The 21,666-nt window shown below is 39.2% G+C and overlaps 3 protein-coding genes across 3 annotated transcripts; 2 read left to right on the top strand and 1 right to left on the bottom strand.

Moving 5' to 3' along the window:
* The first annotated feature begins 267 nt into the window (after window positions 1-267).
* On the top strand, window positions 268-13,005 carry LOC125012405 (ankyrin repeat domain-containing protein 31-like). Its single transcript, XM_047592342.1, has 12 exons — window positions 268-441; window positions 1,319-1,441; window positions 8,000-8,271; window positions 8,365-8,508; window positions 8,645-8,787; window positions 9,269-9,425; window positions 9,701-9,840; window positions 10,016-10,112; window positions 10,218-10,314; window positions 10,472-11,021; window positions 11,585-11,648; window positions 11,847-13,005. Exons 3-12 carry the CDS (start codon window positions 8,013-8,015, stop codon window positions 12,020-12,022), a joined length of 1,827 nt encoding a protein of 608 aa, XP_047448298.1. The 5' UTR covers window positions 268-441; window positions 1,319-1,441; window positions 8,000-8,012; the 3' UTR covers window positions 12,023-13,005.
* Window positions 13,006-16,295: 3,290 nt separating this feature from the next.
* Window positions 16,296-17,361, bottom strand: LOC125012444 (C-X-C motif chemokine 9-like). Its single transcript, XM_047592407.1, has 4 exons — window positions 17,229-17,361; window positions 16,882-17,011; window positions 16,705-16,785; window positions 16,296-16,589 (listed from the first exon to the last, which is right to left on the bottom strand). Exons 1-4 carry the CDS (start codon window positions 17,281-17,283, stop codon window positions 16,496-16,498), a joined length of 360 nt encoding a protein of 119 aa, XP_047448363.1. The 5' UTR covers window positions 17,284-17,361; the 3' UTR covers window positions 16,296-16,495.
* Window positions 17,362-20,232: 2,871 nt separating this feature from the next.
* LOC125012566 (C-X-C motif chemokine 9-like) lies at window positions 20,233-21,291 on the top strand. Its single transcript, XM_047592564.1, has 4 exons — window positions 20,233-20,365; window positions 20,583-20,712; window positions 20,809-20,889; window positions 21,004-21,291. Exons 1-4 carry the CDS (start codon window positions 20,311-20,313, stop codon window positions 21,095-21,097), a joined length of 360 nt encoding a protein of 119 aa, XP_047448520.1. The 5' UTR covers window positions 20,233-20,310; the 3' UTR covers window positions 21,098-21,291.
* Window positions 21,292-21,666: the final 375 nt, after the last annotated feature.

Genomic DNA, 21,666 nt, shown 5'->3' on the forward strand with positions numbered 1-21,666 from the left:
TTTTTAAAATGCATTTTACAATTTAGATGTGATTGAAGCCCATGATTCAAACTAATGTGGCTAATTTCCATGTTCAACTGTCACCTTTTGCCACGCATTCGAGACTTCACTTCATGTGACATTATGTGCATACTCTCTATAGAAAATAAATCAGAACATTAAGTGCATTAAAATATAAATTAAATTGCGCAGCTTTACAAATGCAACGTTTATGTACATCACAGAATCCTTCAATCCGTGAGTGCTGTAATTGATGAAAGTTACCAGGGACATTGATGAGTTTTATAAATTCCCACTTGTCCTGAACGAAGCAGTGCACAGTCGGCGCGCTGGATAAGCGATACAGGACCGGTCCGCCTGCTTTCTCATGGAGGCTAACACTTAGCCCAGACTGGACCAGAGTACTGCTACCTAAGAAGATGAACACAACTCTGTGGGCAGGTAGGTTTAATACGTGTTTGACAAAAGACCTGCTATGAAGGCAACATCACTTTTGACATTGGTTTTAAGCTACTTTACATTTAGCTGCTTTAGCCTTTTTTTGCTAACAGACTTTCTTTTTAGTAGCTACATCACCATATAGGCCTCGTTTAGTTCAGTGCAAAAACATATTTCATATCAAAAGCGAGAAAATGCCAGAAAGAGTTCTGCAGCCTACATTAAAAATATAAAAAGACAACACCACCTCAAATAGACTTGAATATGCAATAAAAAAAATAAATAGCTTGTTTTCATGTGGATTGACTCAACATTAGTCCTTAGCTAGGAGAAACACAAGTTATGAGAGCGTTTCCCTGGCTTCACCATGAGGAGGAAGCGGAGGACTCAGGGTAGACGGAGTGATTCTAGTGAATCCCCCATCCCCACCTCCACACACATACACACGTACAAACACGCTGTCCCCCGGCGCTATCTGCCGGCTAGCTGAGTCATTGGCCGAAGAGTCCCGTAGAGTCACGAGTCAGACAGTCACGCGTTCGCATTCTCTGACGATGTATACGCTGTGTGTACGTGTGCGGCAAACACTTAATCAGGATGCTAACGTTAGCTAATGTCAGTCGTCAGAGTTGTTAGTTAAAAATTCAAAATTCAGGTTAAAACGTCAAAGACTCACAACTGTTTTGGTCTAATCCGAGCAAATGCCTGAAATGATTTTGCTCTAGAGATAATTTCATTTCACCTTTGTCAGCATTATGCTTTGTGCTGCCATCTAGCGAGTACTGTTTAAATAGGACACAGTATTTACATTGCTGAGAAGTACAGTATGTCTTTATAAACTGGTCATCATTCACTGTCTGGAACCCTGTTATTATTAAAGGTCCAGCTCATCCTAATGCTGTAAAGGAAATCGTGGGTTACTGCTAAGCCAGCTTATTCCCAGATCATTTACCAACTAAGTGGCAGCTGCAGGTCCACAAACAGTCGTCACCACCTGACTAAGGTAAAGCTCCTGTAAAGCATCACAGTAGATCATTCAAATGAATAAATGTAAAACTGGTAAGTGATTTTCAGCGTGGGTGCATATTTACAGAGAGACATGGATATCATTCAATTTTATTCCTGCATTTTTGCAATTACACACATGGACCCTACCATTAAAGAAAGAAAACCCACTAGTGATGAAATTATGTCTGACAAAAGTAATAATAAATATAAAAAATACTGAAAATTAACGAAATTAATGAAAATCAGACACTGATTCAGAATTGTGGTTCAACAGAAGAACAGAAAAATCATACTAACGGAGAGGTGGTGGAGCAGGTCAGAGACTTCAAGTTCCTTGGTCTGCACATCTCAGAACGTCTGTTTTTTTGAGGATGCTGAGGAAGAACAAACTCCCTCCACCTCTGCTTTATCATTGCACCATAGAGATGGTGATAACCTATGGATGTACGAAGATGTATGAAGTCTTTAATTTTCTTTCTATATCACAGAAATGCCATTATGAGATAAAACATAAGGGTTTGAACAAACATACCCACTCAAATCAGAAGTGAGATCACAGAAAACAAGTGCTCTCAGAGCCCAATATGACCAGTCCACCAGGATCCTGAGCCACACATTCACTGTCCAACAACATGTTCACAAGTGTTCCCTCAAGGTTGCTTGGATTTTGGGTCAACACAAGAAGCCATTTACTGATAGAGAGGTTGTCAAAGAATGAGTACAGCAGCTGAAACACTACTTGAGAAGAAAACAAGAGCTTTATGATAAGTTAAGAATATCAACTCAGGGTGTGCTAACGCAGCTAGATGAAGCCATGCATAGGACACCATGTGTAGGCTTAGGCGTGGATGAGTCCACTGACGTGTGTGACAATGCTCAGCAGTTAGTGTATGTCACGTTTTTCACCACAGACAAAAAAAGCATTCTGTGAAGACCTGCTAGGTGCTACGCACTTCCAGACCTGTACAAGAGGAGAAGATTTCTACCTGGCCATTAAGGAGATGTTAACAAAGAGAGGAACAGAATCAAAACTATATAACTACAGATGGAGCCCCTGCTATAATAGGGAGAGTCTGTTGCAAGATTGAAGGAGGACAATCCTGAGCTCATAGTTTAGCATTGCATCATTCATCAACCAATTCTTTGTGCCTCCCTGTCAGATGAGCATGCTGAGGTGAAGAATACAATGATGAAAATGATCAATTTTATCACGGCATCCTCTTCCTACCAACATCGCATGCTTAGGGAATTCCTCAGAGAAGTTGATGCCAATGCTGATGATCATTTGCTGCACAAAAATGTGAGATGGCTCAGCAAAGGCAGAGTGTTAGAGCGCATGGTTCATCAGGACTGAAGAAGCGGATTTGTTGGCAGAACTAAGAAGTCAGAAGGCAACACCGTTTTCTCTCTTTTTAGAAAATGAGAAACAGATGGATAATGTGGCAGTTGTTGAATTTGAGGCTACAGGGAGAAGACAATTCAATTTGTGAAAGTGAGCCTTGCACTTTCTGGCTACAAATGGTGTCTGAGACAGCTTTCCCAGGTCTGAGGAAATTAGCCTTGTACATCTTGATCATGTTTGGCTCCACGTACAACTGTGAGGCAGCTTTCTCCACAGTGAACCTAATCATAATTAAATATTGTTCTAGGCTCACCAATGAGCACCTCCATGTGTGCATGAGAATGGCCCTGACTGCATTCAGCCTCAGATAGTAAAATCATACTAGAACAAGCTAGAGCTCAATTCTCTCAGTGAGCAGAAAAGTGTTGGAGAGGGATATAAGAGGGGAAGAAAGTGAAGTGTCATATTGTTAAGATGAGTTGGGATTTATTTATTTGTAAAATTGATTGAGACTCTTGAGTCAAGATGTAACGTTAAAATTTCATACATATATATTCAGTTTTATGTTACGTGACAATAGATCTTATCAAAAAGTATTTGAATTGTACTGAATTCGTTTGATTTGACAGTCAGGTATTGATTACATGCAAATGTTGATACAACTACAAGGCTGCTTACACACACACACACATATATCCTTTTACCAATGCATGTTTGACTGTCCTCACAACTTGATAATGTCCGGCTTTTGGCTGTTTTTCTGAACTGCATTACATAAACATGTGTGATGATCCCCATTTGCAAAACCACACTTTGACTCACTGTTCCTTGTTTGCCATGCAAACACTGGCCAAACACTGGCCACTGAACTTAAACCCATTGGCTGTTTTTACTACCTTAAAACCTAAAGGAAATCTAAACAAATGACTAAAACTAATACAGAAACATGTTGGAGGTCCCACCTCAGGCCTTTGCACTTAAAATGTTTAAAATGACACCTCCAACTGCAAACATGGTTAGTTTTTCCATGAAGGTGTTATGTTTAACGTTCCCAGATCCTCAAAAAGAAAGTTTGTTTTATGTTTTCATTTGCATAAACTTGAAACACTGTAAAGTGTGTGAGATGATCATAAGAGTGAGGTGAACTTGACCCCATTGGGCCTCACACAGCCAGCAATGAATGGGTGGGCCACAAAATTTCCACATCAGTAGGGAAGTTTGAAGGCCTTTGAAAGGTCCAGCACTGTTCCTCAACGCATTGTTCCTCCTCAGCCTTAGGTTCAGAGGTTATAAAGCCATTCCTTCCACCGCCTGACAATAGTCCCAGTTAATGTCAACAGCTCCAAAAGCAAAACTGCAAAACGGTGTGGGCGAGTTGCCGCCGGTCACCCCTGAGGCACCTGAAGGTTTGCCAGAAACTTTTATGGGCCGACTGATAATCTTCTTCCATAGCTTCACCGAACTCCTCCCACGCCCGAGTTTTTTCCTCAGCGACTGCCCTGGCCATGGTATACATAGCCATCCAGCACCCGTCCGCTGCTTCTGAAGACCCACAGACCAACCATGCCCCGTAGGCCTCCTTCTTCAGTCTGATGGTTTGTCACTGCAACTTGCAACAGTCACTTCAACAATGGCAGAGTGGAGCAGGTGGTGATCCTCTCTTCACCTGAGTGTCCAGAACATACAGTCGCAGATGAACAACCTTATGTTCAAACATGGTGTTAGTTATGGACAGGTCACGCTGTCATTGCCCACATGAGTGTTGAAGTCCCCCAGCAGGACAATGGAATCACCTAGGGCCTCCATAAAGCGTGGGTACTCTAAACAGCTGTTCATAAGCATAAACAACAGTCAGGACCCATTCCTCGAACCCCAACATGCAGGCAGAGAGTCTGAGGGCAAGCAAAAAGCCCACCCACGCCCTCCACCTCTCACATGGCGCAACTCCAGCAAAGAAGAGGGTCCAACGCTATGTGTCGAGATGAGGCCGACTACACAAGCTCTGGATCCTTCTCCGCCAGAGAGATGACATTCCTTTTTTCAGGAATCAGTTTCCATAACCTAGGATCAGTTTGCCAAAGCTCCTGCCTTGGTCTGCTGCCTGCACGTGGTGGGCCCAAAGAGAGGCAAGCCTATGCATCCAGTTCGCCCACGAGTGCCAGGCCCAGGCCTGGCTCCAGGGTGGGGCCCTAGTAACTCTCCAGGCCAGGTACAGAGGTTCTTCTTCTTCATTCAGGGTCTTCTGAAACGTTCTTTGTCTGACCCTTTGGGGTAGGGGGAAAAAGGCCCCAGACAGAATGGCCCCTATGGTCCATCATAGTAAGGTGATGCTTCAAGGAGGAGCGATGTCTCATCATCTACATCAGGGGTCTTTTTCAGGCCAAGGATCCCAAACAGAGAGATTAAGTAGGGACCCCCTAACTACTATATGTGTCCACTATATTAAACTCAGCTTAGTGCTCAATATTAAGCTATTCAAACAATACACAGGTCCAAATATTATTATTTTTTTATTTCAAACATGTGCAACAGTAGGATGCCGGAAAACTGTGGGGGAAAAACAAAAAATGTATAATAAATGTCTAATCAACTAAAAACTTTGCAACCCCCCTGCAGTACCTCCACGGATCCCCTAGGGTTGAAGAGCTGTTGAAGACCTATGATCTACATTCTACAAACTGCTTATCCTCACTTGGATTGTTGGGGTTGCTGGAGTCTATCCCAGTTGTCATTGGGTGAGAGGTGGAGTACACCCTGGACAGGTTACCAGTGCAATTGCAGGGCTAACACACAGAGGCAAACACTTTAGAATCAATCAAACTAATGAGCATGTCTTTGGAAGGTGGGAGGAAACCGGAGTACCCAGAGAAGAGAAGGAAAAAAAAAAAAAAAATAAAAATAAATAAATTTATTTAGACTTATGTTTTTACTTGGGTGTCCTGACATGATTACATTGAGGAATCTAAAATATAAAACACATTTGGAATAATGTAATATTGTTTTTCTTTGCTATATATTTCCATATATCTATATCTTATATCCCTACACATATAGTATGTACTTGTGTTTAAAGCAGGGGTTCTTAACCTTTTTAACCTCAGGGCCTGGGGGCGAAATATTAACGCTGTATTTAATTGGTTTAATCTTGGTTTGATTTGTATTCATTAACTAAATCAAATACAGAGTTTAACAAGCTAAAAAAAAAGAGCAAATGAAGCTGCTGCAAGAATGAATTTGAAGACTTAAGGCAGACTTATTAATACAAAAATAACTAATTATTAGATGTTACTACGGATTTTACTTCTCTGATGAAATGGAAATGGAAATTTGATAAATAAAATGTGAACAGATGACATGTTTATATGTCATCATTATATATGAATAACGTTTATTTGGAAATACTTTGTCATGTTTTAGTAGTTAACAAAAAGATTAATTGAATACTCAGAAGGTAGTCGATGTACTAATTGAAAAAATCTTCACTAGATTAAACAAAAAAAAATCAGCAGATTAATGGTTTTAAAAAAAATCAACGGATTAATAGACCGAACAAAAAAATCATCAGTAGATTAACAGGCTAAGCGAAAAAATAATCAACGCATTACCTGATTGAAAAAATAATAATTGGTATATATATTTTTTATATTTTTCATCTATGATTCTGACGAGACTGTCTGTTGATCTGTTTTTGCTCAAAAGGGGGAGCTATGGACTAGTGGTTAGAGAAGGAGCTTTGGGACTACTTAAAGTGTCTTCATGTCCATAACATGAGTCACTTTGTGCAAGCACGTAAAGCCCCCCGAGTTGTTCCCTGGGTCCCTTGCATGGCTGCACTGCTTCATGTTTTTTTGATTTTACTATTCATAGAAATTTATATTTGTTCTGTTCTATTAACTATTGACAACTTTTCTTGTGAAGTCCAAATAAAAATATTTTCATTTAGTAAATTTATTTGCAGGAAAATACAAATGGTCGAAATAAAAATAAAGGTGGAATATTTTAACAAGTTCCTATTTATTTTTAATTGCCACAATACTAATGTTTTATCTTAGGAAGAGTCCAGAAATAAAAATTTGGTGGAAAACATTGAGTTTTAATCAAAGCTTTTCCACCAGTCTTTTGCATTGCTATTGGTAACTTTATACCACTCCTGGTACAAAAATTTATGTAACTCAACTTTGTTTGACTCAACCAGTGGACTCAACCTGAATTTCTTCTGCTTCTTTTTCTTCTACTTCTGAAGAAGAAAGTTTTGACACTGCAGGGCACATTATTGCCCTCCATAGGGTATTTAGTGCAACCACACTTGAGATTCTGCTATCCACAGTGTCACTGCTGCACCAAGTGCTTCCTGACTTTATGATATATTTGCAGGAACTACAAACTAATGTCAAGGTTAAAAGACTTGATATGAAAATGAATTTTATTTAGTAGGGGAGGGGGCAAATAGTATAATAATAATTAGGGCCGGGACTTTAACGTGTTAATTAAGATAAATTAACTAAACAAAAATTAACACGTAAAAAAAAAATAATGCATTTTAATCGCACTTATTTTTGCACAGTGGAACGTTTCTCACTGGATGAGTTTCAGGTGAACCGATTACAGGCCTACTGGAGCACAAAAACAGCCGCCAACACTGACCACTGCCTGAGGATTTTTAATGTAGCCAAACGCAGCCCAAACCGACCGGGTGCCTCAGCGCGGCAACCAAGCCTTGATAAACGCACTGGATCCACGCTGGTTTACAGTATCCTCTGGTATTTTAGCTGCTTGCTACCGGAGCTTCATTAAAAAAAAAAAAGCTGAACACCTGACATGTGGTCAGACATAGGAATTCAGCCTCAGAGCTCTCTGTTTTCAGACTGTCCTGACCTGTCCCAGAACATCACACAGGGACAACATGGAGCTGCCTGTGTGATTGATTACTGAGTTTTGTTCATGTTTACATCAAGCTAAGTTCAAAATCAGTTTATGTTACTGTGATTTGCATCCCTAGTCTGTTGGTCTTGGTTAAGTACCACTTTGGAAAAAAGTAAACAATGTTTTATTGCTTAAGCTTATTTATTCAGTCATGTCTCATTACTCAAAACAATGCTTCTCACTGTTCTCAGGTCAAATATTTATATATGATTAAAGGTTTGTTGTTTTGCTGCTGATATTTTTGTGAAAAGTAGTCTATGAAGTACTGTATGTGAATTTTTCTTCTAGAGATACTCTGGAGATGACTGACAGCTGCGAACTATCAACTTCAGACAATGACTCTTTAAGCTTGCTGCATGATCTCAACCCCCGTCAAAACAATGGGGCAGTTGAAGATACGAGGATGACTGATTTCGGTTCACAAGAAGCATACAAAGAGATGGAGAAGGAAACGGAGATTAAGACGAATCGGCTCAACTCATCTGAGCTAGAGATGTCTACCAAGTCTATAGTAGGCTCTAAAGATTCTTCATCAAAACTGCATAATTATAAGTTAAAAGGTGATGGCATGATTATTGTTGCGTGTCGTGATTTATGCTTCTATTTATGCTTCTATTTCACAACAAGTAAATAAGTCTTATTTGTCTTCAAAGCCAATGTCCCAAACAAACCACAACTTCACAAGAGAAATCCAAAGGGAGAGACTCTTCTGCACAAAGCATGCATGAAAAAAGATCTGGCACAAGTTAAAATGCTGATTCGAGCTGGGATCAACGTCAACATGGAGGATTATGCAGGTTTATTGCAGTTCAAACACTTATTTTTTTGCATATCATATCTATATTTTGATAATGTCCTCTTACACTTGTTACTCTTAAATCATTTTTTTACTGAATACAAACCTCATATTTAAATAATGACTTAAATTGCCAGGCTGGACAGCGCTCCATGAGGCTTCGGCTGTGGGTGATGAGACAGTGGTAGAAGAGCTATTGAATGCTGGGGCTAATGTTAATGCTAGAAGCTGTGATGGTGTGACACCCCTACATGATGCTGTTTCTTCTGGACACTATCAGGTATATGAGGAGCTCAAAGTGAGACTTTAATAATGTAGCAAATTTGAGTGTGTTTTGTTGTGTTTTCAACATAACCATAGACAGACAAAACTTGGACCTGGTGAGGCTTTTTAGGAACCTTTAGTATCTTATGGTCTCTACCTAATATAAATGACTGAGGTAACTATCTCATCTTCATCTTGTTGCCATTTCTCATTTATGTGATTCACTTTAAACAAGATGTGTCTCTAAACACATGTTTACAGTGACGAAGAACTCAAAAGTCTTGATGATGCAAGAGTTATTTTAGCTAAGGCTGGTTGTTGCCAGTATTTTAGGTACACTGTACGTTTTCACAACAAATGCAGATTTCTTTTAAGTTATGTGTGTTACTTGACAGCATTGCGTGTTAGAGATCATACACAACACAATCATCTGGAGTGGCCACAGAAATTCATTTACTTACTAATAAGGTGTTTTGAAATACATGTGTGTTGCATAGGTGGTGAAGCTTCTCCTGCAGTACGGGTCAAATGCCAGTGACAGAAACAATGGTGGCCTCAGTGCACTAGACATGGCAGGGGAGGAGAATATCAAAGAGCTCCTCATAAATTTCCAGCCTCTCACAGAATTGTCATTCCCTCAAAACAGACAACCAGGTGAGCAACCTTACATATTGCATACTGGACAGATGTCATTGGCCCTGAAAAAGAAATAGCTTGTTTATTCCTGAAGCTCTGTAGATGCAGTCAACTGGCCGAGTAGTTTAGACGACTTTTACATATTTACTCATTCATTGATGCATTTATCATCATTGTATGACTAAGTGTGTTAAGTGTTTAATGATGAAAGTCTAAATTGTCAATGGAAGTTTCTTGTAAGCCTGCGTGTGTCAGACAGATGTTTAGAGGTGATGCAAAATGCATTATTTCAGGTGCCAAATACTCAGAGCCTCACTGCCAGAGCAGTTTCAGTCCCAGCTACAGTGAGACATCAACCTTAAACTCCAGAGGACAAGGGAGAGACACAAGGAGAGATATTCTGCTCAGAGAGAAACCCTCTACCACCAATAACGTAAGAACTCTTTTCACTTTGAACTGCTTTATACTCAAGTGTTGATCAGTGACAGCTGAAGGGAAGATAATCTTTAACTATTGCACAGGTCCATTTATTACTTTTCAGGAAATAATAAGACTACTAAGATTACTTGCTTGATTTTATTTATTTCTCACTGATGATCTTTTTCTAGGTGAGTAATTTGATGGTCGTAACAGTGGTTATGGAGGAGATCTCAGGGAAACAATCCGACTTATCTGCTTGGCCTCTGACCTGCCTGAAGGATGCAGGTAAAGCCTGCAGCAGTAATTTATTCGCAGAGCGTTTGAAGATGAATTGATTTAATGACACAGTAGACTATCAGAAACATTTACTGTAGTTGTCCTGTTTTTCAGGCAGGTATCACGTAGCTCTCGCACAGATCCTCAACAAACTGACTGAGGTGCTCTCCAGACAGCTTTTGGAAAAAGATAATCTTGTCGAAAAATACCGGTCAGTTCATCAGCTTCTCTAATTTTTATTTAACAATATTTTGATTTTCAGAATGAATCTAACTACATTCAGGAATCTCTTTCTCTTAATCTTGCAATCTTGGTTATCGTGCTATTGTCCCAGATAACAGCAGTATTGTTTGAATCTCTTGGTGCAGGAGCATGTCTGACTCCCTTCATCAATGTTTGTTGAAAAGTCAACTCTTCTTCCTCACTTCATATCAAAGGAACTTGATGAAAATCCTCCAGAAGCAAATGCACTTGGTAGAAGTTTATGTAACCGAGAGGGCCAAGCTTTCAACTAAGCCTCAAGGCAGCACTGTAGTGAGACAGCAGTCAGATGATGTCTCCACCCCAGCTACCACATCACAATATTATGAACCTAGAGAGATGCACATCTTTAAGGCAGATACTCAGCAGAAAGAAAGGCGTGGATCACGTACATTGGTCAGTCTATTAAGATTCGCCCCTGTCAACAACACCAAGGGCCTTACAGTGCCTAGACGTAAGAAGACTCCCAAACATGGTGATGTGCAGAATAAGAAAGCCAGTAAATTTCAAACAACCTCACAACCAGGACATATCAACTTCAAGGTGAATGGAAAGAATGGACTGAAACAGACAACTGCTGAAGGCAACATCAGATATCTCTCTAGGCCCATACGGAGAGGAGTTGTGCCATCTAGAAGTTTACAACCGTTGTTGAAGGTGAGGCAGAGCTGTTATTATGAAAAATACTCTTCACGTTTAGAAGTCTCTATTATCAGTTTCTTATTAGCAACATTTATTCAACTCTGAAATAATTAGTACTTCATCAAATCGTTTGAAGCCCAGGAAATCGATTTTCTCCATCATGTATATGCTTGATCTGACTTTTAACTGGATAATGTGTATGCACATGTGCCACAACCACTGCACTGGCATATGACTCCAGAACAAAAACATCCAAGAAAGCCGGTTGCAGAAGAAGAAGGTAAACAGAGCCAGTAGAATAATAAGGGATAGTGTGCATCTTATCAGCACCATAAGTAGTAGCGCGCACATTATGTACTAGATTAAAAGAGCTGCACTATCATCCATCTGGTTGTTGTTTAAAATGCCGGTCTGCCACATGAACGACTCTTGTTTATTATATGACGTAATAGGTCAACCGGAAATTGGGCCGTATTAACGTGGTATTAACCTGCTGACAAGACACGTTTTGCCACCTAGTGTGGAGGAGGAAGACATGTTCCCATCAGTTATTCAGTTTTCTCTATTTCACTCCACAGACATGTCTTAATGACAGCATTCAACCCTGCAGGACTAAGTCTCCTCAGGAGATGTTCAGGACAGGTCTGTTTTTCTTGTCTGCTGTGATAGCAGTTCCACATACATAATCTATTTCATATTAACCCCAGTGAAACGAATAACCTCTGTTTGAATGTCTGTTCAAAGCAAACATACAGACATGCATTGTGCTGTTATTTCAGAGTATATTGTGTTGTAATATGTTGTAATGATTTTTTTTAATTGCTTTCTACCATTCTGCAGAAACTACCAATCTAAACCAGCAAATGAAAGTCCAAAAAATCTACTTGGTAAATGATAAGGAACTTCTTCCCAATGCTATAATGGATTGCTACTGGGAGAAACTTTTGAAGGAAGACATTTTAGAGTCCTGGTCATGGGATTCATTTGAATCCTCTCTCCCCACATTTGGTCCATAGCTGCATTATCTGAGAATTCACTTCATTGTGGATTGTGGTAAATGAGACTAAAATGTAACCTCCGTCGAGTCTTAATGTCTTACTTAAAAAGTATTTGATAGTATTTATTAATTTTTGTTCTTTTCTAATGTCATAAAAGTTTATCCAACTGTAATTGAACGTTCTGTTAAGAAAGGCACAGACTGGACTGTATTTAGTGATGTGAAAATTGTAGTTTGACTGTAAATAGATGCATTATATCTCTAAAACGTTTGTGCATTGTAAATTACCATTTGCAACTAGAATTAAAGCACAACAATAAAGACTAAAATAATATATAGAGTAAAGAAAGTAAACATTCTGAAGGTGTGTGTTTAAGAGGTTCAGCTGCCATGTCGTAAGTGTTTAGACCAAAGGAAAGTATGGAGTTACTACACACAGAGCCTGCACACAGGCATTACAAGTATTAGAAGTTTTGAGGAGGGTTAACTATTACTTGGACTGCCGTAAAGCCTCACTGCAAGAATAATTAAATATCCCCAGCAATCAACAACAGATGAAAGCCAAATAAATGTAAGCATGTATGATTAGGAGTTTGTGTGATTGCCCCTGTAGGAAGGTTTTGAAAACATTGAAAACCAATGGGATGATTTAAGAAGAGAAAAGCAGTTCAATATAGGTCTATTCAACATGGCCGGTTTACACATTTCTGATCCACCTGTCACAGTCCCTTGGGGTACGGGGCACATTCCCAGGTCAGAAAGTGTTGAATCCAGGTGTTCAACACCTGTCTTCAATAATATCTGTCTTCAGACACATCTCTGATTAGCCTCTGTGTAAAAATAATATAAGAATCATACGTTAACTTATTTTATCCATTTAATTAATTACTGTAGAAATCCAAAAACTGTCAAATCAGACCACACTGTTATTGCTCAAGGATGCTTTAACCTTATGTAATGCTGCCATTTTACCCTGGAGGAATCTATCTTTAATAATACGCTATACATCCTCTCAAGGTCGCTGTATTAAGCCTTTATCTGTGTGTGTGTGTGTGTGTGTGTGTGTGTGTGTGTGTGTGTGTGTGTGTGTGTGTGTGTGTGTATTTTATGGTCAAGAAGTCTTTGTAAACTGTGGACTTTCATCCAACACTTCATTTATTTTTAACTGATGCCTCAAACCAATTTTACTGTACACTTCCAAAAGCTTTTGTCTTCATATCCTGTTTCCAACATGTTTAAAACAAAAATTGTTTGTATAACCATAGTCTATTAAATACCAGTGTGATGAAATTTTATGAATTAAACTAGCCAGACTTAGTTGTCATCAGAATATGAGTCTGGTAACACGTGATTTGTACAATCTTAAGAAAAGGGGCTGTTGTGGATATTGATGACTAAAAAAACCTTATCTTACTAGTTGATTCAGTTGAGCATGGCCCTGATGAGTAGCTGCACCTGAGTGTCATCTGAACACTGCTGCAATGGAAAGATGCATTTAAAGGAACCTTTAAATGCACCTTTTGTCTAGTGGTCATTATTTGCCTTATTTAAATAACACTGAATCAAATCAGATTGAATTGAATTGAATCTACATGTTAGAGCTTCTTTTCTGTTTATAAAATTTTAGTTTCTGAATATGTCCATGTTTACATGAAACTGTTACAATATAAACAGGGTTCAGGAACACTTCAACTTCCTCTTGAACCACATTGACTAGGAATGGCATTTCCCTGTGCATGTTGGTTACAGTTTCAGATCCTGTTTCTTTACAAAGCTGCTGAAAACATGAAATGCTGACTGCAAGGCAAAAAAGAGCTAGATGATGTTTTACAACAAGGTCTAACATCTTTATCTTCATCTTTAAAGTCTCAGATGTGCTTTCTTTTAAATTCCTGGTTTACCAATCTGATGCATATTACCTTGAAAAAGATAAGTGTATCTGGAAGGACTCAGTCTCAACACAGAGAGGCAGAGAACAGTGGGTCAGTCAACATACACTGTGCAATCTTCATGTAGAGAAAAATGAAAAATGAAAGGGGTGATTCCTCAGGTCAGCACAGTCTATTGCATAGTCACTGAAGTCACCGCAGTCACATTCACTTGACACACATGTCCATATTTACCACATGAGGTTAAATGTAAAATTCCCTTTACACCACAGAATGTGGAACTGAAACAACTCCAGTTATCATGCCGACTCAGCACAAGTCTGACTCGTTTTAACAACAGGTTAAGCAAGGCAACATTTGAACAGGGATATATTGAGTTTGTCTGTGTCAACTCATTGTTAGACTAAACCAGTGGGTTCAAACCTGTGGTGCGTGAATTTGCAAAGTGCGAAATGGAATAAATTAACTGCAATGTTTCAAAAACAGTAAGTTCTATTCCCTTGTTGACAAGGGTTGACAAGACCTAGGGTCAATTTAGAGTCACCAATCAGCCTAACGAGCATGTCTTTGGAGGTGGGAGGAAGCCGGAGTACACGGAGAAACCCCACACGAACACAGGGAAAACATGCAAACTCCACCCAGAAAGGCCCGAGCTGGACTCAGACCTTTAATGTCATCCAATCCAGAGGTTATACATTTACAAAACAGGGGGATCACTTAACTGTGCCAAACATTACATGAACAACCTGAAATTGCTCAAGAAAATGAAGTGCAATTTCAGTGATATATGATTCACTTTATCATTTACACATGATTCACTGATCACAGTTGATCAACAAAGGCATAAAACATCTCGCCACAGGTTACAGGAAGTGAAAAATCTACCATTTTACTTGATGATAAAAACATCTTGTCATGATCTAGATATTATTTTAAATTTACTGACTCATTACACAATACAAACTAAAATGGAACCTATTAAGGAAGAAAGTTAAGTTATCCTCCTGCTTTGTAAATATATTAAATTTATACATAAAAGACAAACCCTCATACCCTACCACAACTTTTATGGATTTTTTTATGTATATATTTTATAGACATATTACCTCTGACTCAAATGATTAACAGTTCAAACATGATGTGACCCATTTAGTAAAAGTCCCATTCTCTTAATTACTGAATAGTTGTGCTGTCCTGTCAAGCTGAATAATCTGCATAGGTTTTTGATAAGCTACTGTAATGCACACTCGAATTCCCTTCTTACACCTGGACTCTTATGCTAAAAAGACTCGTAAGAAAAGACAGACACTGCTTCATTCATTCATTTCCTTTCCCCTGGAGCATCACGGTGGGCTGGAGTCTATCCCAGCTATCATAGGGATGGGAGGTAGAGCCTTCAGCTATCAGGCTCCTCTCCTGTGGAACCAGCTTCCAGTTTGGGTTCAGGAGGCAGACTGTCTCTATTTTAAAGGTCAGGCTAAAGACTTTCCCTTTTGACAAAGCTTATAGTTGGGGCTGGACCATCTCTGGGCCTCTGATTCCTCACAGGAAGAAGGTTCTGTATTTGGATCCACTATCCAAATAGGGCATTTCTTATGGAGTTTGCATAATGGTTGATTGTTGATTCTAAATTGGTGTGAGTGTCTCTCTATATTAGCACTGTGATAGACTTGCGACTTGTCCAGGCTGTACCCTGCTTCCTGCTGGGACAGACTCCCGCCCCTTTGTGACCCTCCAGAGACAAGTGGTCACAGAAAACAATCAAATGAATGAATGAACCATCCCTTAGTTATGCTGCTGTAGGCCTAGGCTTCTGAGGGATGATGCACTGAGGACATGTCCTCTGCTCTCTTATCTAATTTCTTCTCTTATTACTCATGCAATTGTGTATTACTACTGTATAGCATGTTAACTGTGGGGTGTATCTCTCCACCTCAATAGGTACAAAGTTTCTTCATGCTTGCTCTGGAGGTTTCAGGCTGGGTTTCAAGTCAGATTTTGTAAAGTGTATTGATTTGTATTGTTTGTATTGTTATTGATGCTATAGAAATAAAACGGAGTTGAACTGAATTGAACTGAATTGAAGACTGCTTCAGCATGTGTGAAATCCAGTGCTATACAGGAGTGCCAGACCTTGACTGGAGAGCTCTATTGGCCTGTTCATGCCTTAAGTATAAAATATATAAGGCATGTCATTGTTACCAGTTTAAGAACGTGAAGAATTCATTGAGTTACAACTTCTAGTAACTAGTATTGAAAATAGGATATTAGATTTTCTGAAAACATACACATGTGTTTATTTAAAACCAGTTTTTAGAACTTATACAAACTAGTTTTACAGCAGAGGTCGTATTTGATTTGAGTCGGTTTAAAATATTTCTCTTATAAAAAGGAAACGTGAAATTATTGTTGGTATTTAAAGAAACATTTATTTGTAAAAAGTAGTTTACTTAATATACATATATACAACATATATAGGTGGAAACAAGGAAGTATCCACTGACAGCATTTGATCACTTACACCCTCTTATTTTATTTATGGTGATGAACAAGACTCTAATACAACAACATTGTTTCAGCTCCACTGCTTCATCTTCACTGTCCTACATCTTGGATGTCGTGTAGAGTCTTGTGGAGCTGGATGTTGTCGTGTGACCAGAGGCTGTCGTTGTGCTCCCAGCTCCCTTCTTCTCATGCCTGAAATCAACATGTGATACCGTCAGTAATAAGCAGTTGGAAACATTCACACTAGCACTTGAAGTTGGAGACCCTGAGTATGAATGCTGTAGTCAGAGCTGGATCATGATCTTACTTGGATTTGTTTTTCAAAATCAGTTGTCCAAGGGGTGACAGAGGGTTCACGCATTTTTCCTTGTTTTCTGCCGTTGTAATACTAGGAGAGAAGAAAGTGGCGTGTTAGAGAGGAGCTGAAGAATGCAACAGAATGATGAGTCAGTCTTTCATAACTCAGTTGATCTCATTAACTCACATAATCTCTGTTCGTGGGCAGAAGATACTTGGGTAGTGTACGACCGGCTCAGCCCTGATGAGCTTTTGGCTCATCCTGCCCACAAAACTTTTGGAACACTTGCATTGACTTGATCTGATGGCTGGTTGACCTGTATGGTAAAAACAGACACAATGTCATGATGGCATGATCTCTGTAGAGTCAGTTGGCGGCCACAACATTTAAGTCACTGACAGGAGAAGTAAATAGACATATAGCACCCATCTAGACCAGACCAGGCACCCCCACCTCATAGCAATGACACTCCTTGATGGCAGCAGCCATCCACCCATACTGTACACTCACTATATAAACATATTGTGCAGTACCTTGTGCCCAGAAGACAAGCAGGCAGGTGAGGAAGATGGTGACGGCTGAATTCATAGTTGGAGCTGTTGACAGGTTCTCTCCAGTCTCTTCAGTTTGGACTCTTGACTGACCCTGTAAAGGAGCAAGCAGTCGTCTCTTATAGAGAGTGATGGCAACGTCACAAGGATGCTGCACATGATGACACTGGTTTCACTTTCCTCTGTGCCTTTCACTTTCTTCTTTCCTTCCCTATTACACCAACAACCCTTTTTCCTAGAATCACTGGCTCTTCTTGTTCAGAGACTCTCAGAAACACTTGTATCTGTAATCACTCCATGGTCTTTAGTGAGCCTAAAACTTTATATAATACAATATTTAAAATTATCACTAACAGCTGTTGAAAATAAATGAATACTCAAACCATGATGTTAATTATCCCCAAGAAGAAGGGTTGGCTGCACAGCATGAGAAAAACATGTTGAAATCTTTTATCCAAGCTTTGCTCATTTGAATTCATTGAGCTAGAAAGCATTTGAAATCCAAGATTTCATCCGTTCATTAGCAGCTGACTTACAGACTAGTATTGAACAATAACAGTGTATATTTTGGAGCTTCTACAGGCACATGCTTTTAAAAAAAGAAATCTGCATTAACTGACATTGTCGTTGTACAGAGCAGATGTGGAATAGATTAATAGTAAGCAGTGGCTGGTGAAAACTGGGGCTGACCAGAAACTGACCAGGTTTTGTGGATGTCAGAGCCAGATGACATTGAGGAGGAACAAGTCATGAGGTCTGGTAGGTAGATGGGACAGCATACAGGTGTAAAAGGTGAAAAAGCAAGAACAAGAAGCGCCAAACATACACTCTGTTATTTTTATGATCAGCCTTTATTAACCAGGTTGATCCTCACGGAGATACGAAGACCTCTTTTCCAAGGGAAGCCTGGCCAAGACAGCAGCCTAGGAAAGTTTCAACAATTAAGAATCAATTTATTTTATTAAGGACAGACAGAAACTCACACAACACAAATAAAATACATGGAAGATAAAAAACATCATGAGTAAGACTCGGAGTTTACATTAAAACAAGAAAAAGTATGATAGCTGCCTCAAGGTCTTTCACTCGGGTTTTCAGAGATTCAAGGTGATTAGTTCCTTTAACTTTAAAGTCTTCTGCAGGGAACTCCAAGTAGCAGGTGTAGAGTACTTAAAACAATGTTTACCAAATTCAAAATGAGATTTGGGCACGTTTTAAGAAGTACAAATCTTTGGAACGTAAACAGTAATTGCTTTGGTTTTTTGAGATGTAATCACATAAGTATTTGGAGTGTACTACTAAGATAGCTTTATAGATAAAAAATATGCCAATGTGTAAGGCAACGTGCTGTCAGAGACGGCCACTCAACTCGAGCATATAAAGTTCAGTGATGAGTGAGGGCTTTGCAACCCGTGACGAACCTTAGGCCACCATGATACACTGTATCCAGGAATTGCAGGCAATTTGCAGGGGCATTCATATATAAAAGGTCCCCGTAATCAAGTACAGGTGGTAGCAACCAATTTTTTCCTGGCAGCAAAAGAAAAACAAGACCTATGACAGAAAAATAATCCAAGTTTCAATCTTTTTTTTAAAACCGGATTTTCCACATGTGGTTTAAAAGAAAGCCGATCAAGTAAAATGCCAAGGTACTTATAACAGGTCACATATTCTCACACCCTTGTAATAACAAAATACTGAGAGGACATACAGGTACTTCCCTGCCATTGGAAAAAAAAATCATCAGTTTAGTGTTGGCAGCATTTAAAACTAGTCTTAGTTCAATGAGCTGATGTTCCACAAGATTAAAAGCAATCTATAAGTTGCCAAGGGCCTCGGCAAGAGTGGAACCACAGCAATAGATGACTGTCATCAGCATAGAAATGAAATTTGGACATCTCTGCCTAATGCATTTACATAAACAACAAACAGAATAGGACCCAAAACTGAGCCCTAGGGCACGCCAGCAGAAATATTTAACGATGTGGATGAGCTGCCTTCAAAATAAACACATTGCTTTCCATTAGACAGATAATTAGACAGATAACTGTGTCAAAGGCCTTGGAAAGGTCAACAAAGAGGGCTGTGCAAATTGTTTTTGTGATCCAACCAGTCTATTATGTCACTGATGAATTTGAGGGAGGCCGTTGCTATGTTGCTTCCTGAAGCCAGATTGATATGGAGAGAGAATATTGTTAGTATGGAGGAATTCCTTCAGCTGATCATTAACAAGACCTTCAAGGACTATTGACAAAATGGACAACTTGGAGATGGGTCACTAATTATTCAAGCAGGTCTAGATTTTACTGTTGTGCTGTTGTAGATGAAAAATGTGCTGCAAGTGTGTTGTATGGTGCAGAATTTACAAACAAAAACGTAATCCAACAGAATCAAAATGCACTGCTGTCCTCAGGGAGCAAGACACCAAATGGAAGAGAGACAGAGCTCTAAATACCACCTCACAGCACACTGGCCAAGTGTACTGAACTACACTAATCAGAGCCCAGGACCTGAGGAGAGAGAGGTAGAGAGAGACACAGGGAAAAGCAGGGAAATGACAAAAACATCATGGTTTGAATATTTCCTTTATTTTCAACAGCTGTTAGTGATAATTTTAAATATTGTATTCTATATATATATATATATATATATATATATATATATATAATATATATATATATATATATATATATAATATATTATATACACACATATATATATATATATATATATTAGGCTCACTGAAGACCATGGAGACCATGGAGTGATTACAAATACAACATCATTTATTTATCTTCTCTGACCGATAACTCTTACTTCTATAGACCTAAATGAGTCTCTGAACAAGAAGAGCCAGTGATTCTAGGAAAAAGGGTTGTTGGTGTAATAGGGAAGGAAGGAAGAAAGTGAAAGGCACAGAGGAAAGTGAAACCAGTGTCATCATGTGCAGCATCCTTGTGACGTTGCCATCACTCTCTATAAGAGACGACTGCTTGCTCCTTTACAGGGTCAGTCAAGAGTCCAAACTGAAGAGACTGGAGAGAACCTGTCAACAGCTCCAACTATGAATTCAGCCGTCACCATCTTCCTCACCTGCCTGCTTGTCTTCTGGGCACAAGGTACTGCACAATATGTTTATATAGTGAGTGTACAGTATGGGTGGATGGCTGCTGCCATCAAGGAGTGTCATTGCTATGAGGTGGGGGTGCCTGGTCTGATCTAGATGGGTGCTATATGTCTATTTACTTCTCCTGTCAGTGGCTTAAATGTTGTGGCCGCCGACTGACTCTACAGAGATCATGCCATCATGACATTGTGTCTGTTTTTACCATACAGGTCAACCAGCCATCAGATCAAGTCAATGCAAGTGTTCCAAAAGTTTTGTGGGCAGGATGAGCCAAAAGCTCATCAGGGCTGAGCCGGTCGTACACTACCCAAGTATCTTCTGCCCACGAACAGAGATTATGTGAGTTAATGAGATCAACTGAGTTATGAAAGACTGACTCATCATTTTGTTGCATTCTTCAGCTCCTCTCTAACACGCCACTTTCTTCTCTCCTAGTATTACAACGGCAGAAAACAAGGAAAAATGCGTGAACCCTCTGTCACCCCTTGGACAACTGATTTTGAAAAACAAATCCAAGTAAGATCATGATCCAGCTCTGACTACAGCATTCATACTCAGGGTCTCCAACTTCAAGTGCTAGTGTGAATGTTTCCAACTGCTTATTACTGACGGTATCACATGTTGATTCAGGCATGAGAAGAAGGGAGCTGGGAGCACAACGACAGCCTCTGGTCACACGACAACATCCAGCTCCACAAGACTCTACACGACATCCAAGATGTAGGACAGTGAAGATGAAGCAGTGGAGCTGAAACAATGTTGTTGTATTAGAGTCTTGTTCATCACCATAAATACAATAAGAGGGTGTAAGTGATCAAATGCTGTCAGTGGATACTTCCTTGTTTCCACCTATATATGTTGTATATATGTATATTAAGTAAACTACTTTTTACAAATAAATGTTTCTTTAAATACCAACAATAATTTCACGTTTCCTTTTTATAAGAGAAATATTTTAAACCGACTCAAATCAAATACGACCTCTGCTGTAAAACTAGTTTGTAAGTGTATAGGAAAGTTCTAAAAACTGGTTTTAAATAAACACATCAACACACTCAAATGAATTCTTCACGTTTTTAAACTGGTAACAAAGACATACTTTGTTGTTGACATCAAACTGAATGTGAAAACCACTTTAATATACTAATATACTAATATCAAAGTACACATGAACTTTTTAAGCTTGAACACCAACAGTTCAACGTATCTCAGACGGAAATGAAATGAATCTTAACTGGATATTAAAAGTTTCTCCAGATACTTCTTCTAAATCTCACCCCGTAATACCGTGCC

Source organism: Mugil cephalus, chromosome 8 (genome assembly GCF_022458985.1).
Source record: "Mugil cephalus isolate CIBA_MC_2020 chromosome 8, CIBA_Mcephalus_1.1, whole genome shotgun sequence".
Lineage (NCBI taxonomy): Eukaryota > Metazoa > Chordata > Actinopteri > Mugiliformes > Mugilidae > Mugil > Mugil cephalus.